Genomic DNA, 17,425 nt, shown 5'->3' on the forward strand with positions numbered 1-17,425 from the left:
CGCAACCACTGAAGGCTCGACCAAGTGGGAGGGGACTAAGGAGCGAGCTGAACTCCGCGAGGTTCCTGGTGGCCGAGTGTGCAGAGCGGGGTGCGGGCGTGTGGGTGTGTGCACGAGCATGGACCAGAGCGACACACACTCACACGCCCGCACCCACACAGGGCCCTCGGCTGCGCCACCCGTGCCTCCCTGCACTTCACCCTCCAGCCCAGATCCTCCTGGTCTCGCCTCCCGTCGATGCAGCGGGAGTCAGTCTGGGGAAACTTTCTCAGACTTGTTTGGTGCTGGGACTAAATGCATCCGAGCTCAGGGCAAGCTCCACGGAGGTTCCTGGCGGCCAAGGGTGCAGAGCTGGAGTGAGGGTGTGTGGGTGTGTGCATGAGTGTGGACCCAAGCAACACACACTCACATGCCCGCACCCACACAGGGCCCTCCACCTCGCCACCCAGCTTCCCTGGACTTCACCCTCCAGCCCGGATCCTCCAGGTCCCGTGCCAGGAGGTCGCTCTAGTTCAGCAAGAGTTTGCGATTTGCCCAAGGCGCATTGAACAGTTTTCTCTTAACCCGTTTGTGGGAGTGTAATCTGATTTAAAACCAATGGACTAAACAAACAGAAGCACTTTATGGAAAGTCAATTTAGAAATGTGGATCAAAACTCAAGTGAATTAGCTTTGGGCCAGGAGTTCATGTCTATGAATGTGTCCTAAGTAAACAGTCAAATAAGCAACTATGTTTACTGTAGTGGTTGATGCCCGGGGAAACCGGGAACAACCAGCCCCACAATAAAGGGTTAGTGAAGTAAACCATAGTAATGTCAAACAGTCAGGGATAACACTGTAGCCACTAAAAATTATGTCTGTACATCCAATTTGTTGACATGAAAAGAAGGCCATAGCCAAATATTCAGTGGAGGGCAGGGGAAGCTCAGAAGAGGGCATGTTTACATATATGTATGTATATTTTATATGTCAGGGAAATAATAGTATTAAAAGCAGTGATTCTTCCTGAGCTCTGCAATTGTGAGTGTTAGCAAATTGTGTTTCAGGTGTGACTGGTGTCCTTTGGTGTTCCATACATACAGACATCCTTGCCTGTGGGACAGCCTGAACCTTTGCCGCACCTGCCCCTCTCTGCTGCGGAAACGGCCCAATCAGACATTCCCTTTTATTGGGCTGGTTTCCTTTTCTCCTTTGCCGAAACCACACCTTTCAAACAAAAGAATATTAACCAAGCAATCCTAACAACAAGTTTTGTTGCCGACTGCAACTTATGCCCTTTTACGTAAATGTTGTTTTCAGGCCTACCAGGTTGTATTTCAAAACTTTTATTTTTCTGCAACTTGACCATTTTTTTATTCGCTTAAAATCTGGAGTATTTTAAATACATATAGAAAAGTACAGAATAATATGACAAATACTTATCTATACTAATAACAGGGTAATATACTAATTAGACTGAACGTCATCTGGACATCCTTCCAGAAAAAGCCACGGTGGCAGGGGCCAAGGCAGAGGCGGTTAGGGGTGACCAGGCTGACTGAGGAGGGCAGTTAGGAGCGACCAGGCAGGCAGATAGGTGAGCAGTTAGGAGCCAGCGGTCCCAGATTATGAGAGGGCTGTCTGACTGCCGGAGGGACCCGCGCCGCCCTGCACGAATTTTGTGCACTGGGCCTCTAGAAAATACACACACACACACACACACACACACACACACACACATATATACACATATTACTACAAAAATTATTTAATCATATATATATATATATATATATATGATTAAATAATTTTTAAAATGCAAAGCGGTGATTGCTGGTGGGGAGGGGTAGTAGAGGGAGGTGGAGGAGGGTATAGAGGGGGATAAATGGTGATGAACAGAGACTTGACTTGGGGTGATGAACACACAATACAGTGTACAGATGTGTTGTGGACTTGTGTATGTGGAATTGGTATAATTTTGTTAACCAGTGTCCCCCCAATAAATAAAAAGGACAAAAATAAAATAAAATGCAAAGGAATAACAAATTGTTGGGTTGTGTAATGACTTAGCAGTTTTCATTATAAATAAAACAATCAATTAACTTAAGTATAAAACTAAATAAATAAGTCACATCTGAACAAAGAATGACATTGTGTTATGAACCTAAGAGCTATGATTAAACAATTCTGTAAATCCAAGCCCCTAACCCATCAACAAAAAATAGAAGGAAAAATAAAAGAAAAAGGCAGGGGAGCTGGTAGAGGAAATTGAAATAAAAAATAAAGATAATACCAAGAATCATTTGCAGGTTTTGATTAAAGTAAGGCTAGTATGCATTCATTTAAATCATTGAAACATTTTTGGCATGTTGAAATTCCAGAGTCTGTCAGAAAAAAAAAGACATAATCAAAATAATTTTCAAAACAACATTTCTTATACTTACTGCTAAAAGTTTATCTCCAATCTGAAGTTTACCATCCTTATGTGCTGCACCTCCTTCAATTATTTTGGTTACATAGATGCTATTATCCCCAGGAATATGTTGATTTCCAACACCTCCAGCAATGCTGAACCCAAGACCTGTTTGGAAAACACTAGTCTTAGAATCTCATCAACAAATGTGAACTAAAGTCCAGAAAGAAATGGATGGAAAACAGAAGGTGATAACTTCACACTATGTTTTTAAAATAGAAAATAATTTATTTACCTGCTTTTAAATTCCTAAATATTTGTTCTCAATCAGGGGACAACTGTAATTATAAGTGCTCCTGTTACAAATAAGTTCCTCTGTCTCCCCCTCCCAGGTTATGTCTTAAAGTCTCTTTGTAAATGAATTAGTTGGTTAGCTCAAAGAGACATTGTAAAATTATGTTTCACTTTTGTTTCGAACTTAACTGCTTCTTACTAACACTTTTAATACCTTCAGGAGATTAAAACAATTAAGAAAAAAAATAATAAAATTGTCTGCTGGTGATGGGCAGAATAAGCTTCAGAAATGTGAATATTTTTCCAATATTCTATGAATTAATTTTAAATAATGCATTTATGGAACTCATAAATCTCATAGCTTAGTACCAAACAAATTTGTAGCTCTCTATTCCTTATTTTGTTCATTGGAGTACCACCTCTTCCATGAATCACAAATTAGAATCAATATTTCTATTTATCCTTAATTCCATCCATGTTTTCAAAATTCAGAAATCAAATCTTAATAGTCCTCATTGCAGATGAACTGCTAATGATACAATCATATTTTCTTCTTTTAACTTAGTCTTTGTACTTGCATTTAACATACTATGGATTAAAGATTACAAGTTAATATCCACACTATACATTACTTCAAAGTATTTAAGTAGAAGTCTACTTAAGACAAAAATCAGTAGAAATAGTAGAAATTCTAAAAATTCAGGTAAATTCTGTACGTTCCCAGTATTGTTAATCTTAGAATGTGTCATAAATAACTTCGTAGTTATACTTAATTTGTCTTAGTATGATTTATGTATACCTTTAGGACCTTTAATGAGCTTTATTTCCATTATTTTTTCTGATACTGGTTTCCGTCTTTTAACATATAAGCGTACGATAGACCCGGCTTCTTTCAAAGCTTCAACTGCTTTGCTATGTGTTACATCACGAACATCTACTTCATTTACTCGCAATATACAGTCATTGACCCTGAGGAAAAATAAAAATTAAGTATTAAAAATTTAAATATCAATTTTTCATTTTGCCAATTTTTTGTTGGCCTTTTCATTTTTAAGGTAAAGAGAATTATTTGCTAGAGAAAATATAAGTGAAGAAATTGCATGTTTAATTACAATGTATCAAATACTCATATTAATAAACACAAACATTTCCCAATGGCCAACAAAAGAAACAGTACAAATAATAGATTATACAAAAATATTGAATAATAACAACTGCAATTTGTATGCTTATTATGTGTAAGCTTAATACTTTAGAAAAATAGCAAATATTTATTTAGCATTAACCACATGCCAATTACTTCTTTTAGTGCTTAATTTAACTCTTATTAGGTACATATTTATATCATTAATTTACAGAAGATAATAAGGCACAAAGAGCTTAAATAATTTTCCCAAGGCCACTCAGATAATGACCAACAGGGATGTCATTCAAAGATAAAAAAACTGAGGCTCAGAATGAATATCTAGCTTAAGGTCACAGAGATAGTAAGTGACAAAACTGAGATTTATCCCAAAATATTTTTTGATTGCCTTTTCCAAATTAGATACTGGATTTAAAAAAAATAAAGTTATTTGTTGAGATTTATAAAAGTTCAAGGTTATATACTATTTAGTATATTAATTAAAAGGTTATAATGTAAATAACTTAATAACAAAGTCTTTTTTTAAAGTCTGATTCATTCCTAGTTCTAATTTTTTGCCCTAGCTCTCGTCTCATTTTGGGGGTTGGGAGAGAAGAGGAAGATGGTCATTTAAAGTTGGGTGGGAAAGGGGAACAAAACATAATTAAAATATTAATAATTGATCCTGATAAGATTCTATATCCAATTAACTTTAATATTTAGAGAAAAGATAACCAATGGACACAAGACACTGGGGAGGTGGGGTGAGGGCATGTGCTGGGGGGTAGGGGAGGCCGGGGGAAGGTCAATGGGGGGGAATAAAAAAAAGGAGACATATGTACTATTATCTGTAATACCTTAAACAATAAAATAAAATATTTAGAGAAAAGAAATGCTAAATCCAAAGACAATGATACCTTAGAGTTAATACTATAGGTATGTTTCCTTAGTGAAACAAATGGGACATATTAATATTCACATATCAGAAACACAAATAAAAGGTCAGTAACATAATCAGGAAATAAATGTCTACATTTATATGAATGGTCAAATTATTTATTTCATATCTAATAGAATTAAGTTAATATACCACCTGTCATGTCCAGTGAGAAGCTTAGAAACTGAAGAATGGCATGAGGTACCAATAACCTTAAAATAAGATTTTTTTACAGACCACATAAATTCCTTACCCTAAAACTGCCACTATATATATATATCATAAACAAGTGAATAAAATTCCCATAATCTATGGCCTAAGGAAACAGCTAGGTATGCTAAAGATACCTTCTGAAATGGAACACTAAATTTAAACAAGAGTTTAAATAACTGTTATTTTCATCTATTCAATTAATAAAATATATTTAAATTTACATAATCTTTATTCTTTGTGGTAGGAAATACAAACTCAGAGATATCTGATCCCTGTATCTTAAATAAGTTTATATATATGTTTCATACCCAAAAAATATAAAAAATTTTGTGAATTTATTTGAAAATAGAAAGACAAAATTAAATTCCTAAATGAGAGAACAATGCTTAGAGCACAATTATCTCATTCACTCATTATTTGAGCATCTACCTTACATTAATTATTGTGATAGTGTTTCTTTCTGTGTTTATGCCTTGTTCAGTTTGCCTACAGAAAAATACACAAAGTGGATTCAGTATCTTAATATAAAGTGCAAAACATACCGCAATCTTCCATCTTGGGCAGCTGCTCCCCCTGCAATAATTTTGGTAATGAAAATACTTGAGTCATCTCCAATGTGTGGGTTGTCCGTACCTCCTGCAATGCTGAAGCCAAGCCCTGAATTTCCCTAGGGATAGAGAAAAAAAAACCCAGTGAATAATAATTATCTTTATTGATAGGTTTCTGTCATTATAGGGCCTAGAAACTGTACTAACACAGGGAACAAACTCATAAAGGTACCTATACAGGGAATATGAATATTCTAAATTAAAAAATACAAGGAAAGCCTTTTCTCTCTATGAAGAATTCAGAGGCATTATTGCTGAGTAGGTGAGACTGAAGAACAGGTACTGAGTACACTTTTGGAGTCTAGTCTACGGTTTTTTCTTTATAAGTATTTACAATTTGTCCTTGGATTAATCACCTTTCTGCAAAGGTATCACTACTAGATCTTTTCTTTTAGACTGTACCTCGCTCATGTTGGGTAAGGCAAATGTCTCTAAGAGAAAAACACTGAGATTGTTCTTTTTGTTGCTATTATTTCTGAGTAGGTAAAACTAATATATTATTTTAGTCTTTTAAGAAAGGGGTAGGGGGTGGAGCTTTTCTTCTGCTAACTTTGCCATCAGCTTATTTCATCACTTTGTCAAAGCAGTGCTACTTTTTGCTTGTTTTACATATAGGATTTCTGAATATTTTCTTTGAAAAATGGGTTTTACTGCTATAAGTCTCTAAGGACAATTATTCTAAGCAATGGTATTTTTAAAATGTTTATTTTGCAATTTTCCAACTCTGGCTTTCAGCAATTCAAATAAGCAAACATATCTGGACCTATTATTTAACTGTTAGTATTAAATAGCTTACACAGTCATTCTACTATGATGTGCCCTAAAATCCTATTTAAAAAAAATTTTTTTTTTCAGTCTCAACTCCTCAAGAGTTACTAGAATCTCAGCAATAGTATCAATAGGTTGTGTGAGTTTATCAAGTTATGCAAGTACTCAAGTTCTTTTTTTATTTTCTTTTTAATAAGCTATAATTTACATATACCTGTGTAAGTTTAAGGTGTACAATGTGTTGATTTGATACATTTATATATTGCAATTAATTACCACTGTAGCTTTAGTCAACACCTCTATCATGTCACATAGTTATTATTTATTTTTTGTGGTGATAATGCTTAAAAGCTAGTCTCACAGCAATTCTGAAATACATAAGACAGTATCATTTACTATAATCACTATGCTGTGCATTAGATCTCAGGAACTTATCTTCTAGTTGCAAGTGTGTACCTTTTAATAACATTTTCCCAATTCCCAGTATATTCCGGTTCTTTAATCAGTGAAAATACAATGTAAAGTCCTGACTAAATAAAGGAATTTAAAAGGCATTAGGAAAGAATGAAAAATGAGTAAGATAAAAAATTAAAATTTTATGTCAATTATCTCAATAAGGCTGGGAAAAAACCCAACAACAGAACACCACATTGAAATATGTACAATACATTAATACTATGCTTACTTGAAAGTTAATCAGTCATCTACCTCACTTGAATAGGAGATCCATATTCAGATAGTAGGCAATAAATATCTATTATACATGTAAACGACTCTTTTAAGGTCTATTTTCACTCAGAGTCTATTCTGGATTCAAATATAAGCAAATCTAATTATCTAGGATTTTCATCTTATATACAGGATGGGGTAAAAGTAGGTTTATAGTTGGGAGTATGCAAAACAGAGTTTATTCCTATAATTATTCATTAATCGTTGTATTATTTTCCATACGAACAATTGTAAAATCTACTTTTGCCCCACCCTGTATACTCAGCTACTCAGGAAATTTACTTGTATGGAACACTTCATTTCTCCAAAATGCTAGTCACACAGGGTGGTTTTACTAAAATAAAGCATCAATTAAATGCTGATATCCTTAAGGGGAAAATATAGCAAGAAAATTTATACATCTGAATTATACCCTTAAGGTATTTTTTGACTAGGGGAGTACATAAGTTTTCGATAGGGTCTTGTTAGTTAGAAATATGGTTATTATTTTGCTATGAAAGAATATTGATACAATGACCAGGGTACTAAATACTTACTTAAAATAAATAATATTTTATTATATAAAAAATAAATTTAAAAATTAAATTAAAAATGGAAAAAATCTGAGAAACTGTCAGTCTAAAGGAAACATGGTAAATAAATGTAATGTGGTATCCTGGATGAGATTCTGGAAGAGAAAAACATCAAAACTAAGAAAATCCAATAAAGTGTAGACTTTAGTTAATAATGTATCGATACTGGTTCATTAGTTGAAACAAATGTATTGTAGTAACGTAAGATGTTAACAGCAGGTGAAAATGAGTCCAGGAAAATGGGAACTCTGTATAACATTTCTACAAATCTAAAATTATTTTAAATAAAAAGGTAATTTTAAAAAAGGTTATTAAAGAAAAGCAACATGTTCTGAAAATACCAAGGCTAATTTTATGATATGTAACTCATAAAAGAAATGAATATTACATGGCTCTGTTTTTTGGAAGATCTATTCCCTTGAATTCTATAATGAAAGAGCAGTACTGTATACTTAAAGAGTTCTTTAAAGCAACAGATTTATGCATAAAAACTTAAGATAATTAATAGTTTTTACCCTTTCAAGTGTGATTTCTTCATATTCAAAATCTGCATCAGTGCCATTAACCTAATGGAGGGAAAAAGAAGTAGCACAGAAATTTAGAGTTTAAATTTGAAATGGCAAAACATAATTTTTGCATGATTTATTAATAAAAACCTGTTAAATGTGACAGCAATAAAATAACAGTTTCATTTTAATAATTTTAGGGACATGTTTTAAGGAATGGAAGAGTACAATGTGATTAATGAGTTGACATGGTATTATGATCTTCAAATATGGAATTCAGCTAATTGAATTCTGACTCTTTTCTCTGCACATCTTTTTTTTTTAAATATATTTTCATTGATTTCAGAGAGGAAGGAAAAGGGAGAGAGAGACAGAAACATCAATGATGAGAGAGAATCATTGATCGGCTGCCTCCTGCACACCCCCCACTGGGGATCAAGCCACAACCAGGCATATGCCCTTGACCGAAATCAAACCCAGGAACCTTCAGTCTGCAGGCTGTCGTTCTATCCACTGCGCCAAGCTGGCTAGGGCTCTCTGCACATCTTAATCAATTGCCAATTCTTACTGATTTGAATACTTGTTTTTCTGAAAACCATCACCTTTTACTCTCATTTTTATTACTTTGGTTCAAGCCTTTGTTAATCTCCTCAGGGCTATTGCCAATGTAATCTACCCAATCTCTTAGATTAGTATGTTCTACTGCTCAAATTATTCTGCTTTATGCAGACAGATATTTTTGGAGCCCATCTATCCTATCTAATAATAGAAAAACATGGTAATTAACCGTACCTCCGACACGCTTCCCATGGGCTAATTAGGGCGGTATGCAAATTAACTGCCAACCAAGATGGCGGCCGGCAGCCAGGCAGCTGAAGCGAACAGGAGGCTTGCTTGCTCCAGTGACGGAGGAAGCCAAGGTTCCCCGCCTGCCTTGCCGGCCTCTGAGCTGCTCTCTAAGAAACAATGTTGCAAGTATAGAAGCTAAACAAAACCCCAGAAACCTGCTTTCAGCCAGCCGGACTTCAGCCAGCAGGACCGCAACACTGTTTCAATTATAGAACAAACCCAGATACCTGTTTTCAGCAGCTGAGGTCTCAGAGCTGCAGCCGGGCCTCAGAGCTAAAGCCGGCTCTCAGCTCCAGTGACAGCCATAGAAGGTAAATAAATCCCAGAATAAAAAAGAAAAAGAAAAAAAGGAGAGGTTGGGAGCTTCAGTCTCCCGCCAGCCTGAAAACGGCCCTCAGCCCCTCAACCAGGCTGGCCAGGCACCCAAGCGGGACCCCCACCCTGAAGCAACAAGATGGCGGCTAATTTGCATACTGAAGGCGGGCGGCAGCGGGCAAGGCTGTCCCCGGTCCGGGACCCGGATCTGTGACCCTGCCTGGCGGGGGGCAGCGCGGGAGGCTGTCTGCTGTCCCAGGACCCGGACCCAGATCCGTGACCTGGCAGGCGGGGGGCAGTGCTTGAGGCTGTCCGCGGTCTGGGACCCGGATCTGTGACCCTGCCGGGCGGGGGGCAGTGCTTGAGGCTGTCCGCGGTCTGGGACCCGGATCTGTGACCCTGCCGGGCGGGGGGCAGTGCTTGAGGCTGTCCGCGGTCCCGGGACCCGGATCCATGACCCTTCCAGGCGGGGCGGCAGCTCGCACAGGGGCGGATTGGCCGGGGTTGGGCAGGGCAGGACACCTGGCTTCCGCCCAGCCCCAGTCACTCTGGGCAGGTGAGCAGCACAGAGAGCCTCTAGACAGGGGAGGCAGGCCGGCGGAAGGAGGCCTGTACTCTCCACATGGCGGTGGTGACAGCTGTGAGCGTGCTGAGCTGAAGTAGCACCTGCAGGCCATCAGTGCCCAGGAGTGGCTGCACAAGATCCACCTCCTGGCCCAGAAGGTGCAGGATCGCAGGGACAGCCACCGTGGCGGGTCAGACTGACGTCCTCCTGGCCGCACCATGGGGGTTTGCAGATCTGCAAAGCCAGAGGCCTCCAGTGTGCACATCCCCCTCTGGCATGCGAACATCCCCCAGCACACTGTCACCTTCCCGCGCCTGCAACAGTTGCAAACCAAGGCATACACAAGTTCCCCCCGCCTCTCCACCGCACTTCCATCAACCCAGCATGCCTAACACCCCCACAGGATGTGCACACATCCCCTCTGATGCGCTCATGTCCTTTGGAGAGTGTCTGGGTGTTCTGGGTGCTGAGGGTGGGCGCCTGTGAGATGACAGTGAGAGGGCGGAGTGGTGATGCTCTGTTCCCACGGAGGCCAGTGCAGCTACGAGATCACCTCTGAGGGGTTAATGCAGGTGCTGAGGCAGGAGCAGGTGCAGACAGACACACCTGGTGGGCGCGGGCAGCCCTCGCTGAGGTGCCTTCAGTCAGCGTTCAAGATCAAGAACCCAGAGGCGGAGAGGAATTCCGTCCTCTCAGTGAAACAGTGGGATAGTCGGGGTGACTTTAGAGGAGGAATGTGCACTTTGGGTGCCAGCACCCATGAGCGAAGGCTGCCCTGACTGAGCCTCACTTGCTTGGGGCCTAGCGTACTCCTGCCGGGCAGCGAGTGACAGGACGTGCTTTTCCGAATTAATGAGAAAACGTTGATTCTCCTGCTGCCCACGAAGGTGGAAAGTGAAGTGGGGAGACATGTGGGGAGTGAGCAAGGTTCCCTGTCTGGGGGTTCCCAATCTGCTGTTGGTTTATTTCACCACTGACTAGAGATATACAGGGTGTCCCCCCAAAATTTATACACACTTTGAATACCTACTAATTCCAATGGTTTTAAGCATAAGAAAGAAACAACAATGGAGCTGTTATCTGTTAAAAGTGTGGGCACAAACAGGCAGTTGGACATTCCCTGAGGGATCTCAGATTGGAGAGGGTGCAGGCCAGACTGAGCCCCCCACCCCCACCCCAGTGCACGAATTTCGTGCACCGGGCTACTAGTTTATATATATAAAAGCCTAAGCAACCAATTGACCATTCAACCAGCCAGTAGCTAGGATGCACACTGACCACCGGGGGCAGACGCTCAATACAGGAGCTGTCCCCTGGTGGTCAGCGCGCTCCCACAGTGGGAGCGCTGCTCAGCTGACCAATGGGCTCCAGATACAGGGCTTATGGCTGGTCACCACAGCCTGGAGACCGCAGCAGTGACAGTGAGCCTACCAAGCGGCAGGTGCAGCGGGGCCGGGATGAGCAGGAGCAGGAGTGGCAGGCTGCATTGGACTGCTGGTTTAGGTATGATCCCCGCAGGCCACGCCAAGGGACCCCAATGGTGCATGGGCACTGGGCCTCTAGTGTCTAATAACACATTTCCTCTAGAACTTTCAGAAACTCATACAAAGGTCATATGAACTGACCCCAATCTATCACACAGTTTCATTCTTCACATACATATCTCACCTCTTCATGAGCTTTACATACCATCAAATGTGAATGATTTGCTCTTTCCTTTATATATACTGCAAGTTCCCACCTCTGCATCTGTTACTTTCGTGCTTCCCGTCACACATTTCACGCCCAAATTTGATTTACCATTCAAGTTCTTGCTCACATCTTAGAAACCAAGCACTTTCTCTTATTCCTTCCAATTTATTCCTTATTCCTTCCTGGAAGTAGTAATTCCACAACAAGAGCCACTAGGTGAAGGGTGAATTGTCCTTGGAATCAAATCATTGCTTTAATATTTCTTGTGACACAAGTCTGGGAAAAGTACTAATTCTGATAAGTCAAATAAGGATTGTGATAAACTGCATTTCTCTAGATTCCTACAACCTTCCATCCTACAGGCACTTTTCCAATGTGACTGACCTATCCTATCATCAGGAGATGCTGTCAATTTCCCCTCCCCCTGGATCTAGGCAGATCCTAGAAGAGTTTTGTTTAAAAAGACTGTGGCATAAATGATGTTGTGTAGTTTCTGAGGCTAGCTCATGTGATGCTCTGTAGTGTTTGCATTTGTCTTAGAACAGTGCTTTAGAACCCAGCACCTATAAAGCAAGGATGCCCTAACTGGTTTGGCTCAGTGGATGGAGCGTCAGCCTGCGGACTGAAGGGTCCCAGGTTCAATTCCAGTCAAGGGCATGTACCTTGGTTGCAGGCACATTCCCAATAGGGGGTGTGCAGGAGGCAGCTGATTGATGTTTCTCTCTCATCAATGTTTCTAACTCTCTATCCCTCTCCCTTCCTCTCTGTAAAAAACCAATAAAATATATTTTAAAAATAAATAAATAAAGCGAGGAAGCTCAGCCTATGAGGAGATTCAAATAAAGGAGAATCAAAGCCCTTGACCAAAAGCACCAAGGTGCACTCCGAATCAGCAACGAGCACCAATTGCCAGCCATGTGAATAAGGCTATTCTGGATCTTCCAACCTTTTTAAAAGTCCCAGCCAATACCATGTGAAACAGAACCATCCAGCTAACCCAGAAAATCATGAGCAATAATGAATTGTTGTTTTTTAAGCCACTAAGTTTCTGGTTAGTTTGCTATACAGCAACACAATAATGAAATGACAGAATAATTAAATTATGTAAGCTACTTTACTTTCCTCACAATATTATAAGAAAGTAACCCTTAATCCAAGTCTAATTCAGGGGCTAGCAGTTTTTTCTTAAGGACTTTTGAAACCCATCTCTTCTAATTTTGGGGTTCTTATTTCTTATGGCTGTAAGGGATTAACACCCATTTGTTACTTTCTCTTCTTCCTCCCAAGAGATTTTTTTCTTGCGTTGAGATTATATATTATAAATGCACACATGTGTATGTATAAATTATGATTTCTATGCATCCATACTGCAGTAGGGTTACACATAAAGATCTGCTGACAACTTGACTGAAAGTCATTTTTATGAGTAAAAATAAAATCCATATTAGCAGCTATATCACTTTTTTTATTCTAAAGGTTATTTGTATCACCTTTATTTTTTCTTGCTCAGACTTCCTAAAAGTCTATCAGTCTTTGTCAAAGAAATAGTTTTAACATTACTGATTAATCTATTAAATTTTATGCTATTACTTTCTGCTTTTGTCAATTCTTTATTCTTTCTTTAGACTATTTAAAAAGTTGCCTGAATTGAATGCCTGATTCATTTATGCTTATTACTCTCCTTTATTTTTAAAAATGTCCATTAAAGTTAATAAATTTTCCTCAGCATATGGCTTTGGCAAAATCCCAAAATTGTTACACTGGGCTCTATTATTGTTAATTTCTAAATACAGTAGTTTGAAATTTTATTCTGGAAAACATTTCCATGTGAGTGTGCTTATATGGCCTTTTGGGGTTAATATGTAAAGTTTTTGTACTGTGAGCTTATGATTCTACTTTAAGGAATTTGAGATTTTCACTATTAAGCCTTCTGAAAAGGTAGATACATAGTAAATGTCCTTGGTGCTGGTTTAATACCACATCATGAGAGTGGGACTGTGGTGGGATGGTGGAGCAAGTGAGAGGGTGGCACCAGGCCAAGGTGGGTGCGAGCGGGTGCCCAATCGCCCCACCAATGGCGACCAGTGGTGACAGTGCGGGGTGGGGCCACCACCTGGCTCCTAGGCGCTGAGGGAACCAGGCAGGGGAGGGGGGGCGACCCCGATAGATTACCCTGCAGGCGGAATGGTGGAGCAGATGAGGGGGTGGTGCCAGGCCACAGCGGGGTGCCAGGTGGGGCTGGGGTCATAAGCTGGGGCTGCAAGCTTATGGGGGCATGAGCTGGGGCCCGATCCCTGCAGGCCACCCTGAGGGACCCCACCAGTGCACGAATTCATGCACCCGGCCTCTAGTTCAGCTATAAAAAGGAAGAAAATTTTACCCTTTGTGACAGCATGGATGGACCTAGAGAACATTATGCTAAGTGAAATAAGCCATTCAGAGAAAGACAAATACCATATGATTTCACTCATATGTGGAATTTAATGAACAAACTGAATTAACAAGTAATTGTTTCGATCTCCTCCCTCTTTCCTTCCCCTCTCCCCCCTCTCAAGAAAAAAAAAGTAATTGTTTAACTTTTAAATTGTATAATTTTTTCTTTTTAATATAATTTGCTTTAATTATAGGTATATAAGTGACATAAGGAAGCAGAGGATAATTTATAACACAGATATACTCAGTCCCCTTGGCCCAAAGATTTTAATTTTCTAATAAGCTATACTAATATATCCAAACAGTTCAGACAAATCCTATTACGTAATTGGTATAACACTTGTTCAAAGAAGACTTTTTTTAAAAATCCTCACCCAAGGATATTTTTTCTATTTACTTTTTTGAGAGAGTGGAGGGGAGAGAAGAGGGGAGAAGGGGAGAGGGGGATAGAAAGAGAGAGAGAGATTGATGTGAGAGAGTCATACCGATTGGCTGCCTCCCATACGCACCCCAGTCTGGGGCCAGGAATTAAGCCTACAACAAAGGTACATGCCCTTGACTGGGAACTGAACCCACGACCCTTCAGTCCAAGGGCCGATGCTTTAACCAATGAGCCAACCATACAGGGCCAAAAGAAGATTTTTTTAAAAGCCTAATTGTTTCCTGTTGTTTTGATTCAATTTAGTAACACCTTAACTATAGAGTAATATATTAAAATTCAAGATTTTATCTATTAATATTCATATGAATCATGATTCATATTAATGCATAATCTCGGGTAATTAAAAACCCCAAAGTCTATACCAACACAAGGTAAAAGTCTAAAAATAAAAATGTACTGGGAAGAAAATGTTCTTCCTAATGAAAAATTAACTAAATACAAAGTATTAACCCCCAAATAATTTACTTACACGTTTTTCTTAAATAATGAATAGCCATTTTGATTTTATTATCAATTATGCTACATATGAAGAAACAGAAGCTTTTAGTATGTAAGAAAGCTATCAAAGTCAAACTGAATAAATTTTCCTAATTCATTGTTCGCAGCCTGTCTTAAGGAATATAAAGACATAGCAACAGAAGGGAATGATTTCAACAAACCATTTCCGTCTCATTACTGGAACCAATTGTCTTTAATTCTGCTTTTCCTTAACAGTTTTACTATTTAAGAAAAGAACAGGAATGCATGAAGAGAAAATTAACCCAAGGCCAATGAAATTATAACATCAATTAATAGTTAAAACTAAGTATAATACATCATACATAATGGTAAAAAACTAAAAGCTTCCTCCCAAGGATCAGAAACAAAACAAGGATGTTTGCTCTTGCCACTTTTATTAAACACCAGAGGCCAGGTGGGGCCTACACCCTCTCGCAATCTGGGACCCCTCAGGGGATGTCGGAGAGCTGGTTTCAGCCCGATCCCCGCAGGCCAGGCGGAATCCATGCACCGGGCCTCTAGTATGCATATAAGATCTTTGGTTAATCTCTTCCCCTCCTCCCCACTCCACCCTTCCCTCTGAGATTCATCAGTCTGTTCCATGTTTCCATGCCTGTGTTGAGCATCTGCCCCCTGGTGGTCAGTGTGTGTCATAGCTACCGGTGGAATGGTCGGACACTTAGCATATTAGCGTTTTATATATATAGATTAAAATGGAGGTTATAGCCAGAGCAATTAGGCAAGAAAAATAATTAAAAGGCATTCTGACTAAAAAGAAGTAAAACCATCTCTATTTGCAGATGACATGACCTGATGTTGAAAATCAAAAGGAATCCACACATAAAAAACTTAGAGCTAATAAATGAGTTCAGTAAGTTAGGACAGATCAATACCTGAAAATCCATTATACTGCCATATCAAGCAATTGAAAAAAAAATCCATAAGTACAATGAAGAAAACAATCCCATTTATAATAGAATTAAAAGAAGAAAATGCTTAGGAATAAATTTAACAAAAGAAGTGTTAACACTAGTACGATGAAAATTACAAAATATTACTGAACAAAATGAAAGATGTAAATGAATAAAAAGATATTTTGTGTTAATGGATTGGAAGACATAATATTGATAAGATGGCAAAAGTACCCAAATTTACCTAGGGATTCTACACAATCCCTATCAGAATTCCAATTACCTTTTTGATGTGCGCAGAAATTGCTAAGATGATCTTAAAATTCATATGGAAATGCAAAGAAACCAAAATAGCCAAAACAAACAAAAAATTGGAGGACTTATACCTTTTAACCTGAAAACTTACTACAAAGTTACTGTAATCAAGAATACATGGTACTGGAATAAGAATCTATATGAATAAAAGGCTAATATGCTAAGTATCCTTCCAACCGGTTGCTATGATGCACACTGACCACCAGGGAGCAGACGCTCAATGCAGGAGATGCCATGATGCACACTGGCTATTTTATAACGCAACTGCACTGCAGACCTGGTGCCGACAAAGCAAGACTTGGTTTCCCCCAAGTGGACACAGGCCCCACCACCACAGTGGAGCAACAGCCCACCAAATCGCAGCCAATGCTGCCGAGACCCCAAGGCACAAAATGCGGCCCACAGCCCAGCTCAGCCCGAAAATGGTCGCTGTGGGCACCGGGTAATGACATCACATAGCAATACCTGGCTTCTTCTCCCTAGCAACTAGCTTCCTTGGAGTTTCTTCAGCCCAGGAACACGACTTGCTTTATAGCCAGCTGCAAACATTTTTTACTTTAACCAAATGTCTGTGAAGTGTTTTCCTGTAACTCATCTCATTTGATTCTCACAGAAGTCCTGGAGTAGGTAGATAGGAGACTTGGTGGAATCCTATTTTCTTTTCATTAGCCGGAAAATAGAGATTTAGAAACTTGACCCGACTGAAAAGAAGTAAGAAATGGTGGGCCTTGAAAATGACTTCAGGTTTTCTAACTGCACAGAATATGGTCAAACACTGTTGCAGTTAAATATTTCACCCTTTGTTCTCCCTGCATGATCTACAATAATAATCTGCTTTGAGTTGGTATTTATTGCTGTGTTGCTGACAGTTACCTAAAAGAGAAGTTGGGGTGCTTCACTGGGCTGGAAAAAGTTTAGCTACATCAGAAAGCAGGTCTAATTAAGCAAGTTTATTTTACATATTTCTCCTACCTAATAAAAGAGTAATATGCAAATTAACCATCACTCCGTCACAAAGATGGTGGGCCATGGAGCTGGAGCAAGCAGGAGGCTTGGGTTGCCCCCGGCGATGGAGGAAGCCAAGCTTCCCGCCTGCCCTGGCTGGACCAGGGCTCCACTCAAGGCTACAAAGTTTCAATTATAGAAGATAAATAAATCCCAGAAAACAAAAAAAAAAAAAGAAAAAAAGGAGAGGCTGGGAGCTTGGGTTGCCAGGGGGTGAGGCCAGCCTGAAATCGGCCATCAGCCCCTCACCCAGGCTGGC

General features: G+C 39.6%; 1 protein-coding gene across 12 annotated transcripts in view; it reads right to left on the bottom strand.

Annotated features, from left to right (window-relative positions):
* The window catches only part of DLG1 (discs large MAGUK scaffold protein 1), a 286,228-nt gene that overhangs the window by 109,187 nt on the left and 159,616 nt on the right, over positions 1-17,425 (bottom strand). For all 12 annotated transcript variants that reach the window (XM_023750530.1, XM_023750533.1, XM_023750534.1 and 9 more), the window contains 4 exons: positions 8,151-8,201; positions 5,501-5,625; positions 3,485-3,654; positions 2,423-2,559 (listed from right to left, as the gene is read on the bottom strand). In XM_023750530.1, the coding sequence (XP_023606298.1) occupies positions 2,423-2,559; positions 3,485-3,654; positions 5,501-5,625; positions 8,151-8,201 (483 nt within the window). The remainder of the gene's footprint in view (positions 1-2,422; positions 2,560-3,484; positions 3,655-5,500; positions 5,626-8,150; positions 8,202-17,425) is intronic.

This window comes from Myotis lucifugus, unplaced genomic scaffold (assembly GCF_000147115.1).
Source record: "Myotis lucifugus unplaced genomic scaffold, Myoluc2.0 scaffold_14, whole genome shotgun sequence".
NCBI lineage: Eukaryota > Metazoa > Chordata > Mammalia > Chiroptera > Vespertilionidae > Myotis > Myotis lucifugus.